General features: G+C 38.3%; 2 protein-coding genes across 2 annotated transcripts; both read right to left on the bottom strand.

Annotated features, from left to right (window-relative positions):
- Positions 1 to 1,804: 1,804 nt before the first annotated feature.
- LOC134792507 (uncharacterized) lies at positions 1,805 to 4,085 on the bottom strand. The gene is made up of 2 exons (XM_063763780.1): positions 3,735 to 4,085; positions 1,805 to 2,328 (listed from the first exon to the last, which is right to left on the bottom strand). Exons 1-2 carry the CDS (start codon positions 3,852 to 3,854, stop codon positions 1,915 to 1,917), a joined length of 534 nt encoding a protein of 177 aa, XP_063619850.1. The 5' UTR covers positions 3,855 to 4,085; the 3' UTR covers positions 1,805 to 1,914.
- A 95-nt stretch (positions 4,086 to 4,180) lies between these two features.
- LOC134792190 (uncharacterized) lies at positions 4,181 to 12,721 on the bottom strand. Its single transcript, XM_063763430.1, has 9 exons — positions 12,493 to 12,721; positions 11,108 to 11,298; positions 10,385 to 10,548; positions 8,301 to 8,554; positions 7,185 to 7,281; positions 6,168 to 6,267; positions 5,451 to 5,558; positions 4,778 to 4,942; positions 4,181 to 4,253 (listed from the first exon to the last, which is right to left on the bottom strand). The coding sequence occupies exons 1-9, from the start codon at positions 12,608 to 12,610 to the stop codon at positions 4,197 to 4,199; spliced, it is 1,254 nt and encodes a 417-aa protein (XP_063619500.1). The 5' UTR covers positions 12,611 to 12,721; the 3' UTR covers positions 4,181 to 4,196.
- Between the last annotated feature and the right edge of the window lie 571 nt (positions 12,722 to 13,292).

The following is a 13,292-nucleotide window of genomic DNA, read 5'->3' as shown; positions in this document are numbered from 1 at the left end:
TCAACCAACATATCTTGATGAGCACTTGGGAGAGCAGTACGCAAGATAGAGCTGATGCTGGACCCTGGCCGTGCCTAGTGGAACTCAGGTTTGGTGCAACATAAGCACACGCAGTTTTGGTCATCGAACACGATTTGATGAGTACTTGGGAGAGCAGTACCCAAGATAGAGCTGATACTGAACCCTGGCGGTACCTAGTGGAACTCAGGTTTCGCGCAACATAGGCATACGCTGTTTTGGTTATCCGACATGCCTTGATGAGCAGTTGGGAGAGCAGTACCCAAGACAGAGCTGTTGCTGAACCCTGGCGGTACCTAGTGGAACTCAGGTTTCCCGCAACATAGGCATACGCTGTTTTGGTTATCCGACATGCGTTGATGAGCAGTTGGGAGAGCAGTACCCAAGATAGAACTGATGCTGAACCCTGGCGGTAACTAGTGGAACTCAGTTTTCGCGCAACATAGGCATACGCTGTTTTGGTTATTCGACATGCCTTGATGAGCAGTTGGGAGAGCAGTACCCAAGATAGAGCTGATGCTGAACCCTGGCGGTACCTAGTGGAACTCAGGTTTCGCGCAACATAGGCATACGCTGTTTTGGTTATCCGACATGCCTTGATGAGCAGTTGGGAGAGCAGTACCCAAGATAGAGCTGATGCTGAACCCTGGCTGTACCTAGTGGAACTCTAGTTTAGTTTGTTACGTATTATTAGCATTCAGATAATAATATCTACAATAAGTTCAAGTTAGTTATTATTACCTACAAATAAGTTCTCTAACAAATTTATGCAATACCTACTTTTTTGCAAGGGAACAATGAGATTTAGTATATTTTGAATAGTAATGATAGATATAACTACAAAGTTGTCTTCATTGCTCTTTCTATACTTATATTTATTTACTACTTAACAAAATTTCCCCGGGTTCGGGTATTTACTTAGTCATAAATTCGTATAATATTTGTATAATGTGCGTTGCGTACCTCTGTCAGAACCTCGACATTTTATTAAAACCAAAACAACACAATGACAATGTTGCTTTTCCCTTGACGCAACAAAATGGTGTTACCTATTTTATTATTTTGATATTTATTATGAAATAAGTAGTGGACGAACGTATTGATCTTGTCAAAGCAGGTACCTATGCAAATGTTTCACTGATATGGCTGAAATGTAATAAGCATACCTAATTTAGAAAAAAGATGTCAGGTAAAAGATTATTAGTATCAGGCACCTACCTATTTAGGTACCATGTACCATCAGACCATCACGCTCCGCGATTGTTGCGCCATTTAGGGTCCTTGCTAAATTGGTTGTTCAATATCAATACTTTACGCTATAGAATTTCCAATTTAGCAAGAACTCTAAATGGCATAACAATTCCGTGTGGTGACTGTACATGTATGTTGCTTGTTTACTAATTAGAAGTACTATACATATCGGTACCTAATGTACAAAAATATATTACATATAATAATTTATTTTCGTTACCGAAGACGTAACAGAGACTGCACTTAAGTATTAGGACGGAGAGTCTTGCTTGTTGTTAGCATGTTGTTTATGCATACTAATTAGTTTAGCCCATTTTATATTTCTAATTTTTCTACCTCTTTTGATACGGTTATCTGTTATGTAAAGGATTTGTTATATTCTGGTAAATCGATAATAAATAATATTAATATTTTATTCATCATAAGGCGCTGTCAACATTTTTATCGGGGTTTTTTTTAATTACGGTTATTTGGAGGTACCTAAAGCTACGTAAGTACATTAAACGTATAATGGTCCAAATGAAGAAAACTGTAGTTGTGCTTACTACTTTTATTAATCTGCTTTATAAAATACTGTAAGGTCTTATTACAAACAAGTGTTAAGTAACTATTGTTTTAAAACAGATTCTAGCTCTACGTGACGTGTTAATTCACCATGTCAAACACAGCTCTTTTGTTGCGGTTGTATCCTTTGATAGTATCCAAGTACCTGTAGAGATTCTGCCTTTCGTCCTTACTAAGATCCTCAGTTTTATGTACGTAGTAAGACAGGGTCCCGTCTTTTTGGTCAGTGATGGAGCCTTGTGGCGCTGGAGTTCGGTTGGAGTAGTTAAGAGTCATAATGACGCCATCTTCTTTAGGATTCACGTTGCCGTGGAAGAGATAGTTGCGCAGGTTCTGAGACAAGTACTTGCCGATGTTGCCAACCTGGTAGTAGCCGGTCTGTCTGAAGCCCTCAAGGGTGAAGTCGGGGTGGTTCCTCAACTCGTTTGCAAGTGTCTGCACTTCGCTCACTCGTATGGACAAGTCCTTTAATGGCCCACCAGAGTCTTGGAAACTCTGAAAAGCAAAACATTATTTTCAGCACACCAGCTCGTCGGCTCTATTTATTCATCAGAAATCGATGAGAAAGTACCATTATATCCACAGTAGTGACAAAGTAATTAGATGCATTATTTGAGTTGTTTCCTCATGTTGGCTGTCGGCATTGAATTTTAAGGGATGATTTTGAATGATAAATATTTAATAACTTCATTTGGATTTGATTTGTAATGTTACAAAAATTGTGTGAGGAAAAATTTGTGTTTTGTTCAAGATTTTACTTTTCAATTTTGGAATTTTTCGCTTGCTCGGGTGTCAGTATTACCAAGAGGATTTAAACAAAAACTTTTTCTCCTCGTAAAACAAGTAACTATTTTATCTTTAAACGAAAATACTTTTCGAGTTTTTGAAGTGAAAACTTCTTTAGCGGCGCTGGGCACTTTTTGAGGTGGGGAAAAAATGATAAACTCGAGACAGCGTAACGCGATCACGTGACCGTAACGATTAGATGGCCACTCATTTAGATGGCATTTAAATCAATAAAGAAAAACTCATTGACATAACATGAAAAAGGTTCTAATCTTGTACGGGTTGAAATATGAGGATCTCACAGTTATAGTTGAATTATCGAGAAGATGGAATTGCATTTGTAGTGGTTGTATGCTGATAGTACAAGAAAATAGAAAATTCAAATATAGAATGCCTGTAAACAAACAATACTACTACATATGCAATTCCACGCTCTCGATGATACGACTATACATTCTAATTTTATATCACTCAAATATAATTCAATAAAGCTACATCATGATGAAATCGCTAATAAAAGTGAACTCTAGTACTGGTGAATAAAACTTAAAATATCATGACCAAATATATTTAGATGCGAGGTCTGCAAGGTAACTTTACAATTTCTATTCGAATTTTAAACAATTAACGCTACAAATTTGAATTTCGAATTTTAAACAAGTTCACTGACGAGCAATTTCGGAGCTAAAGTTTTTCAATAGAAAGGAGGACGGGTCAATTATACATAGCGCTGCAGACATATTGGACTAGTCATTGAGTTTTCACTTCTGTCGGCACTCCCGGAGTGCAACCCGTTGCTTTTTTTTACTTATATTGAAATTGGGAATTCGTTTGTGCAGCATGCAGTAGCATCAAATCATGGTTTGATTTATTTATTTATTTTATTTATTACTCAAATAAGTGACACAGACATTTGACATTACTTACTCTCAGATGATTCATCTCGGTTGCACAAACGTTATGTGAGAGTACGAAGCACTAATTAAGGTATTTTTTAAATTTCAAGATTAAGTTGATGTCACTGAAAATTCTAGTTACAAATATTAAACCACACGAATTTTATGAAAATGTTAATTCGGTAACATTTACTTTAAAGTAATGCATTGTATATTTACCTGGAGATTAGCAAGCGTAATCAAGTATCCGACGACATTCATCTTGTCTGAACTAAAATGGCGCGATGCGTTCACTTCAGTTGTCCCTTCGACTTTGAGGCCCGAGTCTACTTCCAGCATTTATATATAATTAGTATTCGGACGAGACCACGTTCACTAACATTATTCCAAATTGTTTTGTGCAGATGTAAATAAGTTTCTTACAATTGGTCCCAATTTACATAAAAATACAGGAGGTGCCATTTTTACGTGTTTTGTGCTCTTCATGTCATTTTTGTGAGATAATCTAATGAGTGGAATTTTTAATTGATGACAGGTGTCTTTTGCGACTGAAAAGTAAATTGTGAATGATCTAGAACAGTTTCCCTGTTTTACACGCTCGCTGTTCAAGCTTTAGCTACGGTCGAATTGTTCTAAATAGATAGGTATATCTGCTAAACTTAAAGCTAAACTATCTGCTGTTTACTCGTGACGCAGGCGAAGTAAAACTGTAAGAGCACTGTATGATGTCTTCACCAACTGAAAATGTAAAAACAATAAAGTTATTTTAAGATTTTTCCAATATTACATAAAAGTATAAAGCTTCCGACTTATAGGAGATACTCATATTATACAACACACACACACACACACACGCACACACACACACACACACATTTTACGGTACCTACATAAAGTTTTAAAGAATAGGTACATACTCGTAAAGCAAAACACTCCTTTTTGGGGCAGTCGTGTAAAAACTTGCGGCTACTCAAAAATTGCTGTTCCTGATTTTAAGACAGCGCGCAGCCAGCGGTCCGACCAGGTGTCCCAAAGCAAGGATGCAATAGTTACATACAATTGGTGGAGCCTAGTGTTATATTTCCATCTAGATCACGATCCTGAGCAGTGAGGGACTGACCCGACTGACGTAGAAAGATGGCGCATGCCGATTGACGCGGCACAAACGATAAAGTAGAAGTTACTGGCCATCCATTCCAGACCGAGCGGACAACGAGTTGATGTTCTGGTTCTGACATATAAAACACTGACGCGGCACATACGTTAGAGTAGGAGTTGAGCGATAGTTCTGTGATGCCACCCGCAGTGAGCACGAGCGGCTTAGAGGCCCGCGTGGCGACCAGCATGAGGCGCGTGCGCACTCCTGCCATGGTGGCCACCCCGCACTCCCAGCCTGAGCAGTACAGCGCATTGTTGATGTTCTCGCTCTGACAAAATAAAATAATAAGACTTCAAAATTATTTAATGTCGGCTGTGGTTATGTAATCTAGTCGGACTATTATGATGACGACATCATCACATATGCTGCTATAGTATTTCATAGGTCGGACATTTAAAATCGTCCACTAGCACAAATAGCGTTTTGTTTGATACCTGTTTATGATTTAATAAGCAAAATCCTATGAACTATCTATGTACTGGAATTTATGGCTAAAGTTGAATGCGCTATTCAGGCTTGCCCTGTAACATATTTTTATCGAGGTTTCTGCTATTTATATGCCAAATGTAACTTAAATCTGTTTGGCCATTCTTGCGTTGGTATTTTTGGGTATCAAATATTCAAGCGTACCATACCATACTTTAATATTCATAAACTATTGTAATAATGGGGTAGGTAGAGTAATAATGAATTTATAAACGTACTCTAACGGCAGTACATAAAGTACATTAGGATTTATTTAATTAAAAATATGTACTTAATAAGAGGTGTCTTACCTGAATTTTAATCTCATCGCACCATCGACAGATTATGAACAGCTCGAACAAGTTGTAGCCGAGGAACAGCAGAGTCATGAAGAACTTAATGAAACTCATGGTCAACGCCTGAAAATAATATCTAAGTTTCTAATGACATAATTATATAAGCACAGTTAGAACTTAAAGGTTTGTTATTTTAAGTGGTTGTCCTAAATATAAATTGTTATTTGTTATGAAACTCCCCGTTTTCGTAAGTCATTCGTGATGATATCAGGAAAACAGGGGAAAGAATACGAACACCAAATACATATAAGAGATTTTAAGGCTATTGGGGAAACCGAATTCGAAATGACCTCTATTGTTATTGGGTATCCAATTTTAGAGGTTAGGAATAAAGTCAAAATAATTTTACACCAGCTGTTTAAAAACGACTAGAGTCTGTGCGGAAAGAGAAGAGTCGTGTAATGTATGGGGCCCAATACATTCCAAGACTCTTCTCTTTCCGAACAGACTCTCAATATAAATATTTTGTTTTGTGCCAGGTCCATACAGTTGCCCATGTTGATTATCCAAGCGCTAACCGGAAAATGTGGAACAGAAACTGCGAAATACTTTTTTATACACATTTTTCATTGCAATAAGTTCATAGCACGATTCTACCTGACATGGGTGTAACGTGCAATATCATTAAATTACACAGGCATTTAATTTACGAACAGCTTAATAAACTCTTACCGTCGCGACTTGATAACCCGCGAAACAAATTTGCAAGCTGCTTGCTGCCACTTGTCCCAACATCGGCGGGCTTATGGTCTTACGGAGCTCCATAGTGTGCCTGAAGTTATAAGTGAATATTAAATTAGTAGCGTTTTGAACCGGAAAATATAAGCGCAGAAGACGCTCGCTGTCATCCTCGGGTAAGGATGCTGTTATTGCTGCTGTACCGATACAGATACTCTTCTTCTTCCTTGCGTTATCCCGGCATTTTTGCCTCGGCTCATGGGAGCCTGGGCTCCGCTTGACAACTAATCCCATGATTTGACGTAGGCACTAGTTTTTACGAAAGCGATTGCCATCTAACCTTCCAACTTCCATACCGATACAGATACATTATATTTATAAGGCGAAGTTCGGATGGCAACTGTAGAGCTGCTTTACTGTTGTAAGATTAATCGGCAGTTGCAAATTTCCTCCTAAAATTTCAATTGAAAAAAGAGATCTCAAGGTTTATACCAACTTAAATAAGTTACTAGACGTAAATACAATGATGTGTATAAAAAGTGTTACGTGGTTCAGAAAACTAGTAGGGAAGGCTCTACTTTAAATGACTACCTATATAATTCTATTAGACGTGAAACTCTAAATTATCTTAGTGTCCAAAATTGTGTTAAACACTTTCAGCTCATCAAGTTTGACAAATCTTATAATTAAGTATAAATTTTTATCTAGGAAATTAGCATAATTTAATTGGACGGATTTTACTTTTGAGTTACTAGATTAATCATTAGCTGTTTTATCTAATTTAAAGTGAAGGAAAATTTTCATTTGTGATTTTCTTACGAAGACCTGTCTTTTGGTGCCACTTGTGCCGTTTGTGGATCCACTGTTTGTCATGGATAACATTAAATTCCGAACGTAAGGAAAACATAAAACGTAAATCGATTAACTAACCGTAAGCGGTCACTTACAACTATTTGAAGGTTCAATGGGATATTATAATTAAGTAGTAGCCGTAGTAGGTATAATAGTTACATCAAAATCTTTTTGTGTTGTTCAACCAGTAGGCCCAGCCGCGAAATATAAACTTCTCTGAAGCGTCTGTCACGAACAAGTTGGTCTCTGCTTAAACCTAAAAAAGATATTAAGCATACACATACACAATAAACTAAATCTTTATTTAGCAACACAAATGTATTTTTTCCTTTATTCAAATATTCAAGTGACAGCTTCCAATTTGGCTCATCAAAAAGGCCCGTCATCATTAACCTGTTACTCACTCACATATCACATTACACTCATACACTGTTAATTGATAAGCTTGTGTTGCTGATTCTTTTTATCTAGGCACCCTTCCTTATTAAGATAGTCTGTTAAATTTACAAATATTTGCTTTTCAAATGACATTACACCATACAAAAGCATGTTCATGACCAATCTCAATTAGCATAATTCAGGGACACTTAAAGGTCTCTGCCCACTACACCGTATCATACCATGACCGTGCTATGAACGTATCAGGCACGGAATGTAACGCGATACGGACTACTATGCCCACTACACCGTGTCCACATTGTTTCATATCCGTACATAACGGGTTTAGTGCCCGTAGTAACCGCGCATCATCCCCATAGCATCCATCAATAATCCCCGTAGCATCCGCGTTTCATCCCCTTAGTACCCGCGTTTTATCCGCGAGAGCATGACTCGTCAGAAAGAGCGAGGGAATAGTTATCATACTGGTAAGAGCGAGCAAGAAATATAGCAACGCGTTTATAACGGGCTTAGAACGGTCACCATACGCGGTTATAACCCGTATGTCCACCGTTTCGCCGCCTGCACGCACCGTTCTGGCAACGTTGCGTGCCATGCACGGAGCGTTTCGGCACCGGCAAAATATCCTCGCCGACTATTTTTGACGGTCCGTGCATGGCACGCGACGGGTATGGTCGGTGACGGAACGGGCTAGTGGGCATAGTCTCATACTTTTTAATACAAAGAATATTTTTTTGCCTGACACGTTCATAGCACGGTCATGGTATGATACGGTGTAGTGGGCAGAGACCTTAAAACATCTGCCAGGATCGTATCTAAGGTACAAATCCGTCATGTTTACTCATTCACCCTTTGCAAACAACTCAGCTCATTTACCTTTAAACTCCTTCTCGCAATCGTCTAGAATATTCTCGAAGCAGTCAGCCAGAACCGTATACTGGCAGACGAGGTGTATGAGGTGCGCCTGCATGATGGCGTCGTTGACCATTATAAAGAAGGCGGTATAGTGGAAGGCGACGATGTGAATGGTGTACACGATGGGATACCGCGAGGGCCTGCGCCAGTCCACGCCTAGCCGCATGCCCACGGTTAGATTGTATTCTATGTCGTCCACCAAAGGGAAAGCAAACCTGGCATGGAGGGTAAACATACCTGCGTTATTTTTGAATGTTGATTCCTCGAACCTATATTAAAGCTCAATAATTTGCAAAACTTGGGTCAATGTCAAATCGGAATTTCAAATACCTACGTACTTTCAAGTAGGTACCTACGCAAGTGACAATATTTTAATCTATCTTCATCTTCATTGACGAAGGCCTTCGTTGCTTTGGCGACACTCCAATGCAAATAGAAAATTATTCAATTCAAAACATTAACGTATATATCTATGGACTGGCCTTACGGGCACTAAAAATGGTACTAGTTTAGCGGTGTGACTCATGAATTCCAGCCAATCGTGCAGTCTAACGCAACTAGTTGCGACCAATAGCGCGCGTGATGTGAACTCATCAACCAATCGCGCGCGTGATTCGAACTCATCAACCAATCGCGTTGTACCGGTGTCACACCGCTGTACTGACCCCTGTCATGCCTCATTATTATTGTCCGTAAAGCCAGTCCCTAGATATCTATGTCAATGATTCAAAACAATTGGCGACTGGACTTAAATAACTGCTGGCAATTTCTATCCAAATAAGTCTGAGAAAGAGCCGTGGAGCAGATTTTCTTATATTTTCCCTGGAATGTATTGATTTAAGTAAAATCTGTGTTTAAGCTTTATTTGACTAGAATCGGTACTTTTAACATTTTCCTTTTTCCTTTCTGTTTTAGTAGTACTGGAAGGCAGGTACGATAACACAACATACTACACGCTTTCATATCATGCTGTAGAAATAAAATTGATAGATTACACTGTAAGTGCGTGGACAGTAGACAGGAAATAGATAGGTATATTTGAGTCAAACACAAAATGCCCCAAAAAAGAGTTCATACTTTCTAAATATTGAATGGCTTTGGTGTCATAATAATATATTTAATTTTCCGATTTAAGTACCTACTTATGCAAAAAACGAAGTCTGTTAACAAGAAGAATACATTTATTACTGTTTTTAATAAAAACTTGAATTATAAACATGTGAAAGTCTCCTTCTGTAGACTGTTCAGACCGAGACCCTTTGACTTCAAATCAAAGTAAAAAAAATATTATTTCCAGGGTATGCACAAGTTTAGGAACAAACGCAAGTTTATTAAATAGTATGGTTAATGATTCATATACCGCCAATACAACTAAATTAATTATTTGCGTTTTCGATTTAAGTCGAATATTTATACCGTTATAAGTTTTTATGTCTCTTCTGTAGTCTTATAAAACAGACACAAAAATCAGCATAACTTGAACGCATTTAAACTTTTCGTCGAATACTGATAGCACCGAGTATTTGACAACTCCGCCATTTCACGTGCATATGAGAAGCGTTTACGGCCTGGCCACGACATTGGTCTTAAGCGAAAAGCGGTGCGACGGGCGGCGCGGCAAGGTAGAGCGGCGCGGCGAGCATGCCACGACTTCGCAGCGGCGGCGGCGGCGTCGAGCGAATGGGACGTACTCAAGTGGTTAAAAATGTCTTTGTCAGAAGTGGCTCTTCAGTGCCTTCGAGTAAATTCGCGCGAGTCGCCGCTGGCAGCGGCGCGTCGTGGCCTCTCTCTTTTCGCCTTATTTTGTAACATTCGCTTTTCGCTCGCCGCCGCCGCTGCCGCTGGTCGCGCGATGTCGTGGCCAGGCAGTTACGTGGGTTCTGATTATCCTCGTTCTTTATTTTTGTAGGAGTAATCATGATATGTTTTTAATAAATAAAAATTTTGAAAACCGTACGCATTTTGTGGTTGACCCATTTTGATACCAAATTAAATAAGGAGGTTTTCAATTCGTCAGTTTATTTATATTTGTGTGTTCTTCGTACCACGCGGCTAGTGTCAGGTTGCCCAATCCCAGCATAAGCTTCAAGTATGTCTCGCTTTTCTTCATCCAGTATTCCACCAGCGCTTTTCTCGTGGGTGTCGACGTGTCTAACTTTGAGATCTGCATGGATGTTGCCAATTTCTTGTAGACGTGCTCGTGCATTCGCTGAATGAATAAAGATTTTGAAAATAGCAGTCGACTAACTGATTGTGTCTGTGATATTTACATTTATTTTAAAATAATCAGGGACTTAAAGTAATTTTGCAATAATTCTACTTAAATGCAACTTAACAGCATTATTAGAAGCTAATTATACATATTTTTAAGTTGATTGTAGGGGTCTGGTAGGGGTATACCAAAATATTAGAAGAAATTACATAAAGTTGGCATCGAATATCTATGATAAATGATAATGTTCCCAGTTCGGTATCGTCTTGGATCGTCCCATTCGTTTTTCGTCAAGTTCTTAAATTAGTCTTATTCTGCTTTCGTCACTCATTCTACATTGAAAGCCACCGACGATTGTGACGAATGTAGAATGAGTGACGAAAGCAGAATAGGACTAATTTAAGAAGTTGACGAAAAACGAATGGGACGACCCAAGACGATACCCCCAGTTCAATACAGATCTCGCGCCAGCTTTTAACAATCGATCTATATTAAATATCTTAAAAGTATGTACTAGAATAACTAAAGTAACTCCTCTGCATTTACTTACACTTACCATGTACCTATACCGAAACACAGCCATCACTTGTATGAGGAGGACATTCAGCTGCTCAATGACGGTGTCCAGCGTGGACACGAAGGTGAACATGTACCACAATTCGGCCACCATGAACGTTGCTATCAATAGCTTCACGGTATTGCTGTAGAGCTTGTAGAAGAAGCTATTATGGTCCGAGTTCGACCACCCTAATGAAAAAGGCACTTTATTATATATATATAATATCTACATACAAATCTAATACAAAGCACGAAGTTGCGCAGGATAATAGTTAAGGCTAAGATGGATAGTTAATTGAACTTAGTATCTAAAAAAGTAGCATGTATGTACTTACACCTAAAACTTTTCTTTATATACAATATTTTTGATACAACAAGCTTTTAAAAATTACTCTTATATATTTTAACTACAGTTATTTTGAGATCTATCCAGAAGATATTATAGATTTATTTTCAATGTTTGGCACCTATTTAATTATATTTAGTTTCTATTCGAGTGATGGTATTCAATTACACTAATTTTCCACAAGATTGATCAATCCTCGACAGAATCATCAAAAGTTTAATTATAGGGTTATTTTATTCTACATTTTGTATTTATACGTATTCCCAGCATGCTCTTTTCAATGGAATATTCGCTATAAAATTTTCTCGCCGGAACTTTATAATAAAAATAAATTATATATACATTATTTGCCTCTTTAAAGTGTTGGGAGGAATAATGTTTCAGTTAATTATCATGTCGTCAATAACCTTTATATTACCTATTGTTTCTAAAATCGGAACTTAATTATGTTTATGTAGCTCCTACTGCACTTTTTGCTGCTAAACCTTTAAAATATATTTGCAATGAAACCATACCTAGGTAGGGAGGCGAGCCTTTTTTTAAAGGAAACTAATACTTTACTAATTGGATTCCACTGAAACCGTTTGCAAAAGGATGCCGACATAATTGACTCAGACTCAACAATTCGTTCTTTGCTGAGCTTGTTCAAGAACAAACAGATTTTCCTCCTAGCGATGCGTCGGATAGGAAAAAGTCCTTTATATAATACGCGATACTAGAAATTCATAATGGAATTTATTTTCAAATAAAGCTAAGGGAATTTTTCATTGTACCATCGAGAAAACCGTTATGCCGTTAGTAAGCCTCATTATAAAGTGATGGAGTCTTCTTTCGAACAAAGTTGCGTGTGCGTGTCCTAATTCGTACATTCAGCATAGCGTAGCTAAAGTACGAGTTAAACAGTCAACACTACAGTAACAAACATTATTAAGTACTTAAAACAGCATGCGCAGACCATATTGAACACCTCAGCCTCGCCCACTTAGCTGCCTACTGCCTACTCGTATTTCTGCCGCAAACTGCAACATTGTAGGTACCTGCTATATAAGTGATGCGATAGACGGTCTCAAAAAATGATGTTTCCATTTCGCCACTGGAGTCATCTAAGGCTTTAGTATGGGTTATTGCCCGCCAGACAGACGTTAGGAGAACCATTGTGTTACGCGGCTCCAGCTATACTGTGCTAAGTAGACATCAGCTGCGTTTAAAATTGTATGTAGTCAAATTACACGTGCTTGTTAGTAATTAAATGTAGATCAGATACGGGCGCGTTTCCATTTTAGGACCGGGCCCGACGCGACGCCCTGAGGCAACCCACTCCGCTTATTTACTCTTTGCAGTTTACATTTTCGTAAAACATTTTGCAAAGTCAAACTGTCAAATATGATACAGGTCGAAAAATATGTGTCCATTTGTATTTGCGTACACTAAAAATCATGATCAATTGAAAATTTGTACATTTACGATTATAGAGGTTTATAATGCCATAGTCCTGGAACTATTAAAAAGAGATTACTATTTTCAAAAAGAAAGTTTTATATTAGGCCCCGTTCGCACGGCAGCTTTTTCAACGCGCGTTAAAAAAGCGTTTGAATGACACAAATGAATAACCATGTATGTATTCACACGAAGGCGGTTTTTAAGCGCAGCGCTTTTTTATCGAGCACTGTTCGATTTTCGGCGTTGAGCGTTGGCGTCAAATTGAATAGAGCATACGGAACTCCGTGTATCTGTTCTCACAAGCGTTAAAAAAGCGCCGGCGCTGCTGTCAGTTGGCTGTCAAGTGTCAATTTTTGGTGTCAATCGTCAAGATTATTATTAGTTTCACCTTAAAAAT

This window comes from Cydia splendana, chromosome 7 (genome assembly GCF_910591565.1).
Source record: "Cydia splendana chromosome 7, ilCydSple1.2, whole genome shotgun sequence".
Taxonomy (NCBI): domain Eukaryota; kingdom Metazoa; phylum Arthropoda; class Insecta; order Lepidoptera; family Tortricidae; genus Cydia; species Cydia splendana.
This window is presented reverse-complemented; position numbering and strand designations above follow the sequence as displayed.